The 19170-nt window shown below is 39.3% G+C and overlaps 1 protein-coding gene across 1 annotated transcript; it reads right to left on the bottom strand.

Moving 5' to 3' along the window:
• Window positions 1-680: 680 nt before the first annotated feature.
• Window positions 681-14227, bottom strand: LOC139460924 (scavenger receptor class F member 1-like). The gene is made up of 5 exons (XM_071242401.1): window positions 14128-14227; window positions 12607-12663; window positions 11586-12314; window positions 2536-2659; window positions 681-1329 (listed from the first exon to the last, which is right to left on the bottom strand). Exons 1-5 carry the CDS (start codon window positions 14225-14227, stop codon window positions 1167-1169), a joined length of 1173 nt encoding a protein of 390 aa, XP_071098502.1. The 3' UTR covers window positions 681-1166.
• Between the last annotated feature and the right edge of the window lie 4943 nt (window positions 14228-19170).

Raw genomic sequence — 19170 nt, 5'->3', positions numbered from 1 at the left:
GACAATCTAATTGCTCATCGTTAAAGCCAGTCGTGAACATAAGTGTTCGAATGGGTCTAAGGAACCCATGCTTTTCGGAGGAGGCGACTAACGGGATCTAATTATCATGTTTGGTGATTTGGTAGAAGCGTGTCATTGTTACAAATAGCTTGGACCGATGTTCATGATGTCAACCACTGGATATTCTGTTGCAGACTCGCATCAACCATTTTTGTAAAATTATACAGGAACATATACGAGAGCAGACCTGCATCCAGACATGGTTGTGTCAATGTCTGTACACCATGTGCAATGTATTACACTATAAGGAACATCGTTGAAGACTATGCCGAATAGTTCCAGAATGAACTTCCAACCCATATAGGGCTATAATACATTGGAGTGTATTATATTCTTAAGTTACTTTGTTCGTCAAATCACCCTTTAAAACTAGTAAATAGACGTACCACACAGCAGCTACATTAGTTGTGTTGGTTTAATTGATACACCTGTTTTTCATCAAAGTTTAAAGAGAAATAATAACAAACAGCAGCATGTGTACAGTGTAGAATGTTTAATACTATAATGTACAAATATATCACACCTGATTTTGGTCAACCTTTTCAGAAAATTAAAACTTAGTGTGCACTTTTTGCAAATTTAAGGCATATTAGTACAAACAGACACATCACTGACCCGAACCGACACAAGTTTACTTTCAGCAAGGTGCTGCAGCCATGATGCTGCTCGTCTTTCGTGACTGTGACACTTGTTAACACAATACAAATAGCATTCTATACACGTTTAATGATAACAACGACTTTGGTTTCATATAAACATTGCTGATAGACACACGTATTATCAGATGGTAGTAAAGACGTATATTGTATAGGGTAGTGGCATCAACGTTCATTGTATCATCATCGGTGTGAAGCTCACCATATATACGTCACACGTTTTTAACGTTGCTGTTGTAGTATAGTGCCGTATACTTTGGGAACAGAGTCAGCTAAATGAAGGCGGAATAACAAACAGAAGATCACCATTGATAAAACCGACAAAGCAACGCCATCAACAACTAGCGCGACCTGGCGCTTGAAAAAAGTAGAATTGATAGCTCAATAGACAGTGAACAGTTGTGTTTAGATAAGTCATACAACATAAAAGAGGTTTCATATAATCAGCGGTCACAGGAACACAATGGCGGGACCCTTCTCGCCATCGATAACGTCATAATAGGCATGATTCGAATGACGGTTAGTATTAAGTGTATCTCCCTGTACTGTAGGTAAGTACTGCAGATACTCCACCTCATCTTGCTGCATCTGATCCTGGTGCTCCTCCTGTTCCCTGCAACATAGATATATGTATATATTTAGGATCTTTGTGCATATACTGCATTTTCTCATGCGTACATTACCTATTATCGTTTTGGTCACCAGATACCCGCGAAGATTCGGGGTAGAATAGGTCTTCAGCAACCCATTTTGCCATAAAAGGCGACTAAGCTTGTCATAAGAAGCGACTAACGGTATTGGGTGGCCAGGCTCGCTGACTTGATTGATGCATGTCATTGATCCAAATTGCATGGATCGATGCTCATGATATTAATCACTGGATTGTCTGGTCCAGACTAGATGTTTTACAGACCGCCGTCATAAAGCTGGAATATTAAACAACAAACGAACCAACCAATCCTCACTAGAAGCATGATCTTACATTTCTGATCTGTTAAAAAGCGTCGAAACGTTCACTAAATCTGCAATCATATACGTTAGACAGATATTCCAGTATTGATTTACACATTCAAGAACATCAGTGATTAAAGTTTTGGGAATCATCGAAGCTAGCAACCGATCCTGCTTCTCTCAGAAAAGGATCGACCTTTCCCCCACCTTGTGGTATACTATGATGCATGTTGGTTCCAAATCTCTTCTCGTAATCATATCAGCAACTACTGATACTAACGTACATGGTGCTTATTTAAATGTACATAGTCATAATCAATTCAATAGATCTTCCAGCTACCCATGCTTGACTATGCTTGTCGTAAGAGGCGACTAACGGGATCAGGTGGTCAGTCTCGCTGACTTGGTTGATGCATGTCATCGTATCCCAATTGCGTTGATCGATGCTCATGATGTCAATCACCGGATTTTCTGGTCGAGACTCGGTTATTATCAGACCGCCGTCATATAGCTGGAATACTTTTGACTTCGGCATTAAACAACAAACACACAAACATTAACCTCAAGTGAATATTGCGCAATAATAACCCCGTAGGGGAGTTAACTGTCTTCTATTGACAATGAGATAACAATTTCCTCCATTGAACATTTTAACTAAATTACGTTGATTTGATCAGTGGAAAAATGAAGTTTTGACGTGTATGAATTACTAGCATATCATGACAAAACTCCAAAATAAGTCATATTGGTGTGAATAGTAAGTATGGTTTGAAGCATGAGTCAATTGTTTAGCCCCAAGTACAATAAACATACTGCACACTACAGGGGTCGTGTAGTGACTGTTACCATAACACTGCGACAAACTCACCTTTGTTTGGGGAAACGCTTGCAGTAACAGAGACAGAGTGTCAGCAAGATGCCCGATACAGGGAGTAGCAGTGATGCCAACAGCCAAGTCAGCACACTGCCTGTCTTCTGATCGTCATTCCCATCTAGCAAAAAGACGAGCGACTAAATATTTAAACATGTTTAATGAACTAGTCATTAGTGTCATGCACACTAGATCAGCTCTTGTTTCATGTCCTTGAGCAAATAAATAGCGAATATATCAGGTTCACCTTAATAAAGAACATGGTCATACAGCGCCAGGAAAAAAGTATACATTGTAAAATATTAAGGTACTTTACACATGTGCGTGGCACACATGTAGATAATGTGCCTGTGTGGTGTGTTTTTTAACGTCGCTCTGAGCAATGCTCCCGTTGTAAAACGACGGCCTGCACGCAATCGAGTCTGGGCTAAGCAATCGAGTGATTTATTATGTGCAACTTTCTGTGTACCATGACAGACTGGCTTTCGAGACTGACATCCCGATCTATTTAGGCGTCCTTACTTCAAGCATACGTTGCCGGGGACACATGCATAGTGAAGTACTGTATTGAGCAAGTAACTGAGTTAAGCAGTTTTACAAGTGTGACTTTAGAAACTGAGGATTTAGCGTTTTCACAAAATTCATCTATTAGCAAGGTGTCTATATGAGGGAAATGTACGCCTACGTAGTGTCCTTGTACACGTTCCTGTCATCTGATGAGAAACAACATTCAGATAGACTTCACAAGTATGGTAGTAGTTTTACCGTAACATCCAGGTATACAACCATGCATACAATCCCAGGTAGCCACGTATCTTACATGTTTACCGCCTCCGTGGTCTAGTGGTAGAGCGTCCGCCAGGAGAGCGGAAGGTCCGGAGTTCGATCCCCAGCAGCGTCATACCAAAAGACGTTAAAATATGGTACTTGCTGTTACCCTGTCTGGCGCTCGGCATTAAGGGGCTTACACAAGGACTGGTCGGTTCGGAGTCAGTATACTGTGTCTGAGTGGAGTATTCATGTTAAACTGCGACATGGTATCTCAGTGAGCTACCACTATAAATTGGCTCTAGTCCGGTCTTGTACAAGCAGCCACACACACACACACACACACACACACACACACACACACGCACATACACACAGACACGTGTGTATTGTACGCGACGTTAAACCCCATTTCACCTCACCTCACATCTTACATGTTTAGAGCTACAGAAGGAGTAACATCTTGGATGAAATGAATATTTTTCAAGGATCCTTCATAGGTGAAGGGTTATTAGGAACGTTTACCCTCATTTATATCAAAGCTTAGCACACATTGTTCATCACAGACATACTCACACGATGCGTGTTTACAGCCTCCCATTTCACAATCTTCATAAGTTCCATTGCAGGGTGGACATTCACACTTCAGACCAACATATGGAGCGTGACACTCAGTACATTCTCCTGCCGTCCTGTTGCAGGACTTGCACCTACTTGAACACGTCTTACAGCCAGTCCCGTAGTAGGAGTCTACACATCCAGACACACAGGAGGAGCCCAGCTGACAATATCCTCCATCACACCCACTCGGACATGCTGTACAGTTACATCCTGGATTGTCACATGGTATGTTGTATGGTATTTCGCAGTAGGTACCCTGGTATCCAGATACGCAACCGTCAGTACAGTTGCCATTGCCGTTGCTTGAAAGTGTGCATTTCCTTTTCAAACAATTCTTATTGCAAACAGAACTGCATCTCGTATCAAAATACCCAGCAGTACACTCGAGGCAATATCCCGTCGTGCTGTCACACTGTGAACAACGTTGGTTTTCCTTGCATGGTGGGGCAGGAGAAACGGAACTTGTATTCATCGCTGAGAACTGAATTTAAACACTTGTGTTAGTATGCACGATACATTCAAGTATATTATATAATGGATAAGATATGTCGACATCTGAAAAATGTCAACGTCAAACTTGTCTTGTTTTGATAGAGACACTTAGAAAAAATGAAACGGAAACGACTGACTCATATTGCCGTCACTGTTGATGTGTGATACATCCTACCAACATTACATCAAAGCCTACTGTAGGTTTATTAAGGTGAACTATCCTCTGTCATTCTCACCTTGTGCGGAAACAAGAGACATCAATGAACTCGATCATACTTGTTCTGAGGAAAAATATGTGATCATGAATATATACAATAAACATTGCATGCTATTGTTAGCTAAGATAACAAACATGTTCCTGCCACACTATGGGAATAAGACACAGCTGGATGTAATGCTACTTACTTGAATCCCGGATAGCACCTGGGTGGGAGAAAACATACAGCGTAGTTTGTTCGTTGCCCGAGCTTATTTGTGAGACTTGAAATTTCATCGAATTAGTTGGATTCACTTTTTAATTCCTTATTTACAAGGAAATCTTACCACACGCTTTTATCGAAAAATCAACTGCATTTGAATAAACTCATGCGATCGACATGTCCGTGTTTGTATTTAAAGGTTTACTAACCACTCAAATTCGTCATTGAGGAACAATGTCAGAGCACGGTTAAAATATCAAATGAAGTATATCATGTGTTGGCTGTTTAACGTCACACCCGTCAATATTGCACCTCCATGACGGTGATCTGTACATAGACGAGTCTGAACCGGGCAAAACCTGTGATTACATCATGCATATCAATCCATGACATTGGGAAACGATGATATGTAAGGAACCAGGTCAGCGAGTTTTATCACACTTTATCTGTGGCATATGAGGTGCGACGTATGTGATACGTGAAATGTGTCATATGATATGTGACGTGTAAATTGTTGCATGAGATATTTGGTATTTAAAATGTGGCATGTTATATGTGATATGTGAAATACGGCATGTGGTATCTGTCTTTTGAGATGTGGCATGTGATATGTGATATGTGAAATGTGGCATGTTACATGTGATATGTGAAATACGGCATGCGGTATCAGGTATGTGATATGTTGAATGTGATGTGTGATATGTGAAATGTGGCATGTTTTATGTAATATGTGAAATACGGCATGCGGTATCAGATATTTGAGATGTGGAATGTGATATGTGAAATACGGCATGCGGTATCAGGTATGTGAGATGTTGAATGTGATATGTGATATGTGAAATGTGGCATTTGATATGTGATATGTGAAATACGGCATGTGGTATCAGGTATTTGAGATGTGGCATGTGCTATGTGATATGTGATATGTGATATGTGAAATGTGGCATGTGATATAGGATATGTGAAATACGGCAGGTGGTATCTGGTATTTGAGATGTGGCATGTGATATGTGATATGTGATATGTGAAATGCGGCATGTGATATGTGATATGTGAAATACGGCATGTGGCAAGCGGCATGTGATATGTGATATGTGGCATGTGACATGTGACATATGATATGTGATATGTGAAATATGAAATATGAAATATGAAATGCGGCATGTGATATGTGATATTTTAAATGTGGCATGTGGTATCTGGTATGTGAAATGTGGCATGCGATATATAAGTGCCGTGCGACGTGTTATTTAGTAGGTGTCATGTGTTATGTCATGTGGAACGTGATATGGTGTATGTTTCTTGTGTCATGTGTCATGTGGTTATTCTGTCACGTGGCACATAACATTCGTCCGTTGACATGTCCCAAGTATCATCTGACATGGTATGAGACATGTGTCATGAGATATGTGGCAATTGGCATGTGGTATATAATATGGGGTATACGATATGTATGGCAGGTGTCACGTTGGGTGTGATATTCTCACTTGGCATGAGACACATGCCATGTGATATGTGGCATGAGACATTTGTCATTTGTCATGTGATATGAAAAATGCGTCCTTCATGTGGCATGATATGCTTAAAATACGGCATGTGATATCTGGTATTTGAAAAGTGGCATGTGAATTATGGTATTTGAAATGTGGCATGTGATTTGTGATGTGTGAAATACGACAAGTTTATATTTTCAAGTTTACCGAGGATATTATATATATATTAAATGAAATCAGTTCACTTGCTCATAATCAGTTCACATACACGCTAAAAAACCCTATTTGCATATGGTAAGGATGTCCTCTTTCACGTCGTCGGGTTGGGAGAAGAAACTTGGTGACTCACAAATCTGGTGATATCAGATTCCTGCTGTGACGGAACACTTCTGTTTGTGAATTCCTGACCACAAGACCGAGCCACTAAACACAACCGTAGCTACATTATATGTTTGTATGTGTGTAAAACAATGTTACAACAATGTTGCAACAATATTAAAACACTGATAATAATAAGTTACGTAGCCATAATCGCAGTTCATGTGGAAGGGTCAGGTTTAGGGACTTAAATCTCGTACACACATCAAGTGTGAACATTTATAGGGTGGATTCATGTAACAACATATTTAATTGGTCGTTTCTAAATTCATGTTGAAATATCACCTAGAATCAGACATGGGTACATTTAATTTTTCTCGTTATAACGAGGTGGTATATACGCTAACAAATCAGTAGTTTCATGTATAAACAAAACAGTTTGATTAAAAGATCCAATACCCGGCTAGCAAAATTAATATCAACTTTGTAAAATGTATCTAATTTGCTCTAGTTGTTATACGTCAGAGAGTAGGACCTGATTGTAAGTATCATAACCCATAATCATATGTTTCAACTTGAGTATTAAAATACTACTAAAGACGTTAAACAACAAACACATACACTAACTAAAGGCATGGCTCACATATCAAGCAGATGTGCTGTAATTTTCAGAGAAATTAGAATCAGTTTGCATGTATGTGAGCAACCGATGACGTTCCAGTGTACTGTTACCATCTCCTGATTGATTTTCTGGTGTATGTTACGTACACAACTGAAGTGTTGTAAATCTTGCAACACACGCTTTGTAACAGAAAAACGCTACTTCCTGGTACACAAGCTTGTCGTTAGAGATGGAGTTGTCAGGCGCGCTGACTTCGTTGATGCGTGTCAGTGAATCTAAATTCCGTAGATCAATGCTGATGATGTCAATAACTGAATTTAACTGGTCGATAATCGATTATTCACAGACCGCGGTGATACAGATGGAATATTGCTGAGTACGGCGTTAAATAAGAAACAAAGACACAACAAACTTTCCTTGTAAAGGTAAAATAATTTCGCAAGGGAAGAAGGCAGGGCTGTGTAGATTGCATCAACTTTGATCGTAACAGTATACATAAAGGAGTACGATAGTTGTATTGAAATCCTGACACTATTGTGGGAACCACCCATTGCTAGCATCTTCAATACGGGCTGATGGTTACTGAGAAGGAACAAACGTCTGCAGGGAGGCCGGAATAAAACGACATGAATGACTAAGGTTCTATATCATGCATGTGTTTGTTGCATAAATAACACAACTACTATGTCCAATACATATGAGTAAGTATCCATGGCAGAGGATTACAAGATGAGTGATAGATGTTGGCGACCGTAGAGCGAGTGTCCTGCTAATGACGCTATCGTTGCTGTGGAAACGGATATAACCAACATCGCGTGCTATGTCGTCTACCTTCTCTCGGGAAAGACGGGGGTTACCGAGTTGTGAAACCAAATCTAAATAAATGAAATTTCAAGTTCCTGTTTTGTTTCACACACGTCAGCATACATTGATATGCTGAATATATGTTGAATAAAGACAACGTAATGTATTATAATATGTCTTAACATTCATCTCACCAATCACCTAGTACAACATACACACACTCCCTGCATGGTGACAAATGTCATGAACTAAGGAGCAATCAATCACAACTCAAACTGATAAAACAGACAATTGCATCAGCTGTTACTTCCTTGACACAGACGCACTGACTTAGCGACTCATCGAGGGGTTTTCTCATAATATTAACGATCTGGCATGTCCTGCTTCTATGCCCTGAATTTTCCACCACAAGGGATACAGATTTCAAAGTTTCGTCGCTAAAGGATATTTCTTACAATATGAGTTCTCATTTAATTAGCGTTTTTAGACATACATATGTTCATAGGTCTTTCTTATAAATTGATAGTGTATAATTATTGACAGTGGTTGAGCTGTACAAATGCTGTGCCCCCCGAGTGGGTAAGACCATACCCTTCAAAGTAGGTTATTCGTACCATAGTTATAATCGCACTGGATTTGTAAATTTTATTTGTTCGCTAAAATTGCGCATAATCGCCAGCAGCTGAAGTGATGGTGAAAACCCTGCTGGGGAACCATGCAGGCAGCAGAAGTATCGTAAATCCCCACGGTCCCTGGTATAGTGGCCTAACATGATTCCTGATCATGACAGTCTTATAGCCCGTTTTTATATTGTGCTGTTGAATGATAGTTTATTATTTTACAGGTCCTCCAACATAACTTAGATATGTGATAGTGTTGTAGTTTACTGTCCTTCGGCGACAGGTTGTTATACAGACTAAATATATTTGTTGTCAATATTTAACTTCATCCTGTCGCGATATGGCTGAATTATTGCTAATGTGACGTTAAATTTAAACTCACTACTTAACATATTTAATTTATAAGGTGACAATTCTCTTTTGGAGGAAAACGGTTTTCTGCACGACTACCTCTCACAAGGAATAAGCTTGTTTCTGAAAGTAGTGTATAACTACTCCTTAGCTGATAGTACTTACAGTTGTGTCAAAACTGTGCTTTATAATTAAGCCACTGTGCTTTATGCTGTAAATCATATGTAGAACAGTTACACACACAAACTGGCTGATATAACCAGGACTGTATGTAATACTATTCCCGATGCACAACTACATAATATATAATGCCTCATGTCTCTCACTACATATAGATTGGTGCATGTAACACTATTCCCGATGTACAACTACATAATATATCATGCCTCATGTATCTCACTACATACAGACTGGTGTATGTAACATTATTTCCGATGCACAACTACATAATATATTATGCCTCATGTCTCTCACTACATATAGATTGGTGTATGTAACATTATTTCCGATGCACAACTACATAATCTATCATGCCTCATGTCTCTCGCTACATATAGATTGGTGTCTGACAGCTTAACATACAAGATCCAAATTCAACCCATTTCATACAGTGTACCATTATATGCAAATATGACATGCTCCTCGGGTATAAATAAACCGATTTTACCCATCAAATAAAATATTACATTTGAAAGTGGGTGGATGACTATTTAGTTTTTGTGTCCCGACTGTTATATTTTTACCTGGCGAATAGCAAATTACGTTTGTTTTATGATAGACAGAACAGCTTACTTTACATGTACATATGACACTGCACATCTATTTATAATGCAACCTTGTAAACTGTCAACTCTACGTACAGCAAATGTATTGTCTACCATTGGTTGTTATTCCTGATTGTTACAGTGAGAACAGTTATAGATCTGTTCACTCTATTTATAACATTACAAAACATGACCCGGACAACTGAAAAACTGTTCACATCAACAATAGTTTCTATCGCCGTTTTTCATTCCTAATAATTGCAGTGAAAGAAGAGGAATGCTATTCAACTGTAATATGTTCAAAGAATGACAGAGACGGTGAGAACATTTATCGGCGATAGGTTCATGTGATATGTGTAAACATGCATTTCAGTTGTCATGGAAACGAAAACAACTGTTTTGTGAATTGTGTTTTATTTCTAGAAGCAAAAGTGGAGTCATGAAAATAAAATAATATGATATAATGACGGTTGAGTGGATAGTGATATTAAAGAGGACAAACCTGTTTAAATTATATGAAATAAGACCGGCAGTGACATATATCATTCTCCCAAAATTCAAGGCGCCTGTGCTAGAGAACTGTCACTGTCTCAATGTCACATGTCTTCCTCATATTGCTTCTGCTGTGTCCTTATTAACTTCTTCTGGAAGACTGTCACTTGGCTCCATGTCCCGTGTCTTGTGTACACTGTAGGTTACACTGTAGTTATTGTGCTGTGTCCTCATCAACCTATACAGGGAGAGCCGTTCTAATGGTCTGGTGGTTATAGCGTCTGTCCGGAGATTGTCCGCCTGCGTCATACCAAAATACATTGGAAAAGATGGCACTTGCAGTTTCTTTTGCCGACGATGGACATACAGGGGCTACAACAAGGACTTCTACATCTTCAAGCAAGCACACTCATACCTTTGCTTTCCCGTTGTGAAATAACTGCAATAATCTTGAACGTGATGTCAAACCCGATTCCATCTCACCTCACATCACGTTTACATGAAGGCTATCATTACACCCATGTCACTCTCGTCTACATTCCATAGTCTAAGCTGTGTCCCTGTCAAGATCTACAGGAAGACGATCACTTTCCTCATGTCACTCTCGTCTACGTCTTATAAAAATCGATGTTAGCCTCTCTCTGGTCGGTTCATCTCGGTATTCAACAGCCTCCTCGCCTGGACTCTCTCTACAAATTGCCCAAAACGCCACATATATCGATGTCACATGATAAGTTGATACTACGAACACTTATATGGATGAACGATTAAAATGACTTCCTATACTATTGAATAATTGCACTAAGTCAAGTGAATGAATGAATGAATGATACCTTACCGCTGTGAGGCCATAATTCGGCAGTAACAGACGCAAACGGTGATCATGATGCAGAACACAAAGAGGCACAACACTGTCAACAGCCCCATGTTGATGGACTGATGGAGATCCCGGTCATCACTCTTCTCTTGATCTACATACAAACAAAACAAGAACCAATAAATGTTCATTTTGAATATGTCCTGTGTTAACGTTGTGTTGACATCAACTACAGCGATGAAAGTGTTTAATGAGGGTAGAGACGTTATCAGTGATTCACACGCTCAAGTCTAACCTGTTCAAGTACAACATAGATGGGTGATTCCAGTCCATTCATGTATCAACACAGAACAGGGAATGGACAGCAGAAGCCTTGCACCTGCATCACAGTTTGACATGTAGATTAATTCATTGGTTATGCGGGATCTCCCCTCTATTTCTATCAATGCAAAGACATTATATTCACCTTGTGGACATGTTGTACATTCAGCTAAAGTACACTTGACTCTGCAGGAAGGTTCACATCCATGTGTGGTCCTGTTACACCCTCGGAAGCACATCCCTGTCATCTGATCACAGTCTCCTTCAATACACACACCACATGTCTTGTTGCAGTTTTCACCATAGAATCCTGGATTACATCGTTTATCAAAGGGTTCGTTCTTTGGGCGAGAGGTCTTATTGAGACATTTGTCAGAACAATGTTTGCAGTCTCTGTCTATATGTCCAGGTACACAACCACCTTCACAACCTCTGTTAGTGTTCGTCTCCTGTTCACAGTTCGGACCGGGAAATGAAGGATGACATTCTGTGCATGTTTCTGTTATTCTGTTGCATGCCTTACATCCTCTGTGACATGTCTTGCAGCCAGACCCATAGTAGAAGTCTACACACCCAGACACACAGGAGGAGCTCAGCTGACAATATTCTCCATCACATCCACCTGGACATACTGTACAAACACCTCCTGGGTTGTAACATGGCCTGCTACACCCCAGAACTTGGTATCCCGGGACACAAACCTCAGTGCAATTATCATTGCCATTTATTAAAAGTTTGCATTGCTTGTTTCGACATTTTTTGTTGCAAATATAACTGCACTTCTGATCAAAATACCCAGGTTCACACTCAGAGATGCAATGTCCTGTGGTGCTGTCACACTCTGAACAGTGTTGGTATCCTTTGCATTTGGCAGCTGAAAATGATGGCAAAAATGTATATAACTGAAGCACGTTTCTGCAAAAAAGCGTTAAAAAGCCAAAAATATATGTATACAATGTGTAAATGTATTCTGTTAAATAATTAAAACTGGCCCTTGTGATTGACGATATGACATCCTCAGTAACTACAGCTGATCATGATACAAGGAGGAGTGATGTTATCTATAGAGCAGTGCATGTTACAGATATAAATGCATTACATGTCAGAAGTCTAGAAAGCTGAAATAATAAAATCTATCATAAAGGAAATATTCATAATGTCTTTACCACGAGTGTACACCATTATGCAAACTACGCACAGAATTGTCATCGGTGCCATATCACCTGAAACAAAACGTATACAATAAATATAAGATACATATAGTTGTTCGGTAAGACGTGCATGTGATAGTTCTGTCACAAATCACAGAATGTTGATATACATCTGAGCTTGTTCCATTACCCTTACTTTTTATAACAAAACAACTCGAAATGCCCACTTGGTTAGAAACACACGTTCGTGCAATGAGTATAGCAGTATACTTGCTGTTGTTAGCGGCCGAGCTCCACCTCCCCTTATAACAAAACAACACGAAATGCTCACTTGGTTAGAAACACACGTTAGTGTAATGAGTATAGCAGTATACTTGCTGTTGTTAGCGGCCGAGCTCCACCTCCCCTTATAACAAAACAACACGAAATGCCCACTTGGTTAGAAACACATGTTAGTGTAATGAGTAAAGCAGTATACTTGATGTTGTTAGCAGCCGAGCTCCACCTCCCCTTATAACAAAACAACACGAAATGCCCACTTGGTTAGAAACACACGTTCGTGCAATGAGTATAGCAGTATACTTGCTGTTGTTAGCGGCCGAGCTCCACCTCCGCTTATAACAAAACAACATGAAATGCCCACTTGGTTAGAAACACACGTTCGTGCAATGAGTATAGCAGTATACTTGCTGTTGTTAGCGGTCGAGCTCCACCTCCCCTTTGACAAAACAACACGAAATGCTCACTTGGTTAGAAACACACGTTAGTGTAATGAGTATAGCAGTATACTTGCTGTTGTTAGCGGGCGAGCTCCACCTCCCCTTATAACAAAACAACACGAAATGCCCACTTGGTTAGAAACACACGTTAGTGTAATGAGTATAGCAGTATACTTGCTGTTGTTAGCGGGCGAGCTCCACCTCCCCTTATAACAAAACAACACGAAATGCCCACTTGGTTAGAAACACACGTTCGTGCAATGAGTATAGCAGTATACTTGCTGTTGTTAGCGGCCGAGCTCCACCTCCGCTTATAACAAAACAACATGAAATGCCCACTTGGTTAGAAACACACGTTCGTGCAATGAGTATAGCAGTATACTTGCTGTTGTTAGCGGCCGAGCTCCACCTCCCCTTTGACAAAACAACACGAAATGCTCACTTGGTTAGAAACACACGTTAGTGTAATGAGTATAGCAGTATACTTGCTGTTGTTAGCGGGCGAGCTCCACCTCCCCTTATAACAAAACAACACGAAATGCCCACTTGGTTAGAAACACACGTTAGTGTAATGAGTATAGCAGTATACTTGCTGTTGTTAGCGGGCGAGCTCCACCTCCCCTTATAACAAAACAACACGAAATGCCCACTTGGTTAGAAACACACGTTAGTGTAATGAGTAAAGCAGTATACTTGCTGTTGTTGTGCTGTTGGCCGAGCTCCACCTCCCCTTATAACAAAACAACACGAAATGCCCACTTGGTTAGAAACACACGTTGATGCAATGAGTATAGCAGTATACTTGCTGTTGTTGTGCTGTTGGCCGAGCTCCACTTCCCCGGGATCTCAGTGTGCAACGTCTGACTGTGTCTTGTGACTGTGAAGCTTGGAAGTGAGGATGTTATAACTTCCTTCATTGAAACACACTAGCTATAGGGGTTTGTGGAGGAAATTATTTCTCCACAACAGGCGACATGGTGTTTCAAACCACTTGCTTGGTCAATGAGAGGAAATTACCTTTTATGGGCCAGAGTTTTTAAACGTATGTTCAAAGCCAATCTTTGGTCGTGAAAATATATGTAGCCACACAAATCCCATGTAACATTGTTTTTGTAATATAACATAATGTTCAACAGTTCTCTTTTGTAAATGTTCGCCCTTGCAAAATACGAGTTCGTTTACAGTCAAGCATTTTGGTGAGGTTACTGTGTGTGCACTTATAGTTCAGTGTCAGTATATGACATAGCACAGTTTCTCTCCAGGTAACAGTGTTTTAGAAGCACAGCCCTGCTGACGGATGGACGTGTACTGTATTGGTCAGGCAAAAATTGTCCCTGATATACATCCGCATTTGGACCCGCCGACCAACAATGACATTAGTTTCGAAATTAAATTCAACGGAATCACACAATGTGTTTATGTAGACCTATAATAAATACGAACAATTACACGCAGAAAACACGGAAATTAAATTTGATGTCATAATGTAGTATCACTTGAATGTAGACACAAATACAACGTGGGCTGTATGGGGCATGCAATAATTAAAGTAAACATAGAATCCCGTGTGGTATAGGTTTTAGCTTACAACTGATGCAAACATACATACACATCAGCACATATACTATACCTGGCGCTGGTCATCAAAGTGATAAATAAGTAGGGCATTCATGGTGAGTGAGTGAGTGAGTGAGTTAAAATTTTAAGTCACATCGGCAATATTTCAGCCATATCGTGACTATCAAAAGTTAAATATAATACATATAATGAAACGTATGTAAAAACCTGCCAACGAGGGACAGTAAAACAACTAAACGTATCACAGCAATACAATTTAAAACTAGTATGTAATAATAAAATCAATAGCACTATCATATACATTACATTTTAAAAACAGGCTATAGATCGCCAGCAACTGAAGGTAGATCACCATACTAGGGACCATGGGGACTTACAGTACCTTTGCTACCTGCATGGACCCTAGCAGGATTTACATCATCCCTTCAGTCGCTGGCGAGTGTACATAATTTTAGCCACAATTAAAATGACAGAAATTCTACGTTTAAAAGCGTAGTAAATGGAAATATTCCGTGAATGACAGGGACTTACGATACCCTCTCAGGGGGACAATAATTTTACAGTACTTTAACCCCCTTCAAGGATACTGCCACTAACAATCTCAGATATAAATTCATTCTACTAATTTTAAAAAAGTTATTATACACAAAACAGATTAACAGAATTTATGATACAGTTCAATTTCTTTTAAAAAAACAATAACTAAATGAGTACTTATAGTATTAAAAAGATCCTTAATAGTTTTGACCTGGAAATAGTTATCCCTTGTGATGGAAAAATCAATGCAGTCAAGCAGGACATGCTTGACTGTGATTCTTTCATCACAAGGGACACAAAACGGAGGATCCTCACCTTTTAATATATACTCATGTGTATATCTACTGTGGCCAATACGACATCGTCGCATTATGACCTCCTCAAATCTGGACTGACAGCCCAAGTAGGTGTAACCGATAGTTGGTTTAATTTCATGTAATTTATTGATACCTACTTGAGTGTCCCACTTCTTTTGCATTAGATCACGGATGTAAGATCTTATCACGGGTTTATAATCACTGTAGGGAAGAAGAAGTGGTGTCACAGATTTGTTGAGAGCTGCTTTTGCAGCAGCATCAGCCATCGTGTTACCAGTGATTCCAACATGGCTAGGTAACCAACAGAAAACGATGTCGTATTGGCCAGTAGCAAGATCAGTAAACAGTTCAACAATTTCCATTAAAAGTGGATGCGTGGAAGACATGTTTTTAATAGCTTGAATGCAAGAAAGAGAGTCTGAAAAAATAATGAACTGTTTATATTTAGTTTGGCTGTGGATATATTTTAGAGCTGTTAAAATAGCATTTGCCTCCGCTGTGAAAATAGAACATTTATCTGGTAATCTGGTTGAGATAGTCCTGGATCCAATGACGGTTGCGCTGGCAACAGCGTCATCATCCTTGGATCCATCTGTAAATATAGATCTGTGAGTATCATACGTGTTACGTAATTCATTATATTGCTGTTGATAAATTAGTTGATTTGTGTCCGATTTTTTTAGTTTACTTAATGTCAGGTCCACCTCTGGCTTGATTAACTGCCAAGGCGGCGAAGTGAACAGCCGAGTGGGGGCTATGGTGTCAAGATTGATTTGGGCAGCAGAAACATCAGATTGTATTCTTATTCCAAGTGGTGGAATAAGAGATGTCTTTTTATTATAGAGATTTTTGTACAGAGGATTAAAAACACAGCCATATGCTGGATTTGATTTAGTGGAACATAATTTAGAGATATACTGTAAACATAATGTAATGCGTCGTTGTTGAAGGGATGGCTCATCAGCCTCCACATACAAACTGTGAATAGGTGAAGTTCGGAAGGCTCCAAGACAAAGCCTCAGGCCTTGGTGATGAATAGTGTCCAATAATTTTAAATTGCTCTTACAAGCCCCACCATAAATGATGGAGCCATAATCAAGTTTAGAGCGTATAAGAGCTCTGTATAGCTGGAGGAGGGTTTTCTGATCCCCTCCCCACTTGGAATTAGAGACAACTTTTAACAAATCTAGGGCTTTCAGACATTTGTTCTTTAAGTATTTGATATGAGGTAAAAAGGTTAAATGATGATCAAAAATTATACCCCAAAACTTCGCTTCTTTTACAACTTTAATGGGGGTGTTATCTAATATTAGTTCAGGGTCTTTGTGAGGTTTATATTTTCTGCAAAAGTGAATACAGTTAGTTTTAGATTTGGAAAATTTAAAGCCATTTTCTAAACACCATTTTTGGATTTTATTTAAACACAGTTGCATTTGCCTCTCAATCGTATGCATGTTCCTACCACGGCAAGAAACATTAAAGTCATCCACAAACAACGATCCATCAATTGAATCGTTTAAAACCTTTGCTAAACTGTTGATTTTAATACTAAACAAAGTGACAGACAAAATACTGCCTTGTGGGACACCCTGATCCTGATTATAATGATCAGACAGGGTTGAACCCACGCGGACTTGAAATTGCCTGTCAGTTAAAAACTTGGATATAAATTGAGGCAAACGGCCTCGCAATCCAAAATCATGTAAATCTTTTAAAATACCATACTTCCATGTAGTGTCATATGCTTTTTCTAGATCGAAAAAGATAGACACTGCATGTTGTTTGTTTATAAGGGCATTCTTAACGAATGACTCCAATCGAACTAAATGGTCAATGGTACTGCGATTTTTACGGAAGCCACATTGAATATTTGTGATTAAGTTATTGGATTCCAAGTACCATGTTAATCTATTATTGACCATGCGTTCCATGGTTTTGCAAACGCAGCTAGTCAATGAAATGGGTCGATAATTGGAAGGAACTGTATGGTCACGTCCAGGTTTAGGTATTGGAACAATGATAGCTTCACGCCACGAAGAAGGAAATTCTCTTGACGTCCAGATTTTATCAAATAATATCAAAAGGGTTTCCAAACAGGATTGCGGTAAATGTTTTAAGAGTTGATAATGGATATTATCAGACCCTGCAGCAGTGTCATGAGCCTGTCCAAGTGCTGTATTGAGCTCATGAATGGAAAAGACTTCATTGTAATCTTCCCCGTTATCTGAATTAAAATGTAAAGGTTTCTTTTCCTGCAGCTTTTTGAATTTTTGAAATTGAGGGACATAATTAGAAGAGGAAGAATGTTGAGCCAGAGTTTCACCAAGTTTATTTGCAATATCTGATGTATCAGTTAATGATTGATCCCCATCTTTGAGATGGTGTATGCTTGACTTAGAACCCTTACCTTTTATTTTCTGAATCATGTTCCATACCATGGACATTGGCGTCCGTGAATTTATCTTGGATACATAATTTTGCCAAGATTGACGTTTGTTTTGTTTGAAAGTGCGCCGGGTTTTAGCATTAACAATTTTAAATTTATTGAGATTATGGACCATTGGATGGCGTCGGAAATATTTTTCAGCCTTTTTCCGTGCCTTCCTAGCTTGTTTGCAATCAATGTTGAACCATGGTTTACGTATGTGAGGATTTGAGGAGGACTTCGGAATACATTCATCAGCTATTTTAGTGAGTTCATCGGAGAACAGTTGTATAGAGTCGGGAACATCAAGAAATACGTCAGGGTTTAGTTTGTTAGAACAAAGGACTTCATATAATGCCCAGTTGGCTTTAGTAAAATTCCAACGTGAAGATGGGGGAACATCAGATGGAGTCACAGATTCTAAAATGGTCGGAAAATGGTCACTTCCACAGAGGTCATCGTGGACTGACCATTCAAATTCACTTAGTAAGTTAGAATCTACAACTGATAAATCCAGACAAGAGTAAGTACCAGTTGCTGGATGTAGATAAGTGGTTGAACCGTCATTAAAAATGCATAAATCATTATTTAAGAAAAATTCCTCAAGTAATTTACCCTTTGTATTGCTGTCAGTACTACCCCAAAGTGGGTTATGGCCATTCAAATCTCCCATGAGAACACAGGGTTTAGGGAGTTGGTCATAAAGTGCCTGAAGATCGGACTGTCGCAGAGAATAAGAAGGTGGAATGTATAAAGAACACAATGTAAATACAACATTCAATGTGACACGGACTGCAACAGCCTGAAGAGGAGTATTTAGAGGAACAGGACTATGAATGACGCCCTGCCTCACCATAACAGAAGATCCTCCAGTAGCTTTATCTCCCGGAGGAGAAAAGCAATGGTAGGAATCATACTGTCTTAAATTAAAATTATCTGTTGATTTGAGGAAAGTTTCTTGAAGACAAAATGCTGATGGTTTTAAATCCTGAATTAATAGCAG

Source organism: Haliotis cracherodii, unplaced genomic scaffold (genome assembly GCF_022045235.1).
Source record: "Haliotis cracherodii isolate W230 unplaced genomic scaffold, xgHalCrac1.p SCAF_14, whole genome shotgun sequence".
NCBI lineage: Eukaryota > Metazoa > Mollusca > Gastropoda > Lepetellida > Haliotidae > Haliotis > Haliotis cracherodii.
The sequence above is the reverse complement of the archived record's forward strand: the minus strand, read 5'-3'. Positions and strand labels throughout refer to the sequence as shown.

Bases quoted from the DNA above. Each gene is read 5' to 3' on its own strand.
- LOC139460924 (XM_071242401.1), bottom strand. From the start codon at position 14,227: ATGAAGGAAGTTATAACATCCTCACTTCCAAGCTTCACAGTCACAAGA. The intron at 12,315-12,606 runs GTAAAGACATTA...CATCATTTTCAG, and splicing joins CATAATGGTGTACACTCGTG to CTGCCAAATGCAAAGGATAC. The intron at 2,660-11,585 runs GTGAATATAATG...TCTTTTTGCTAG, and splicing joins ATGTACAACATGTCCACAAG to ATGGGAATGACGATCAGAAG.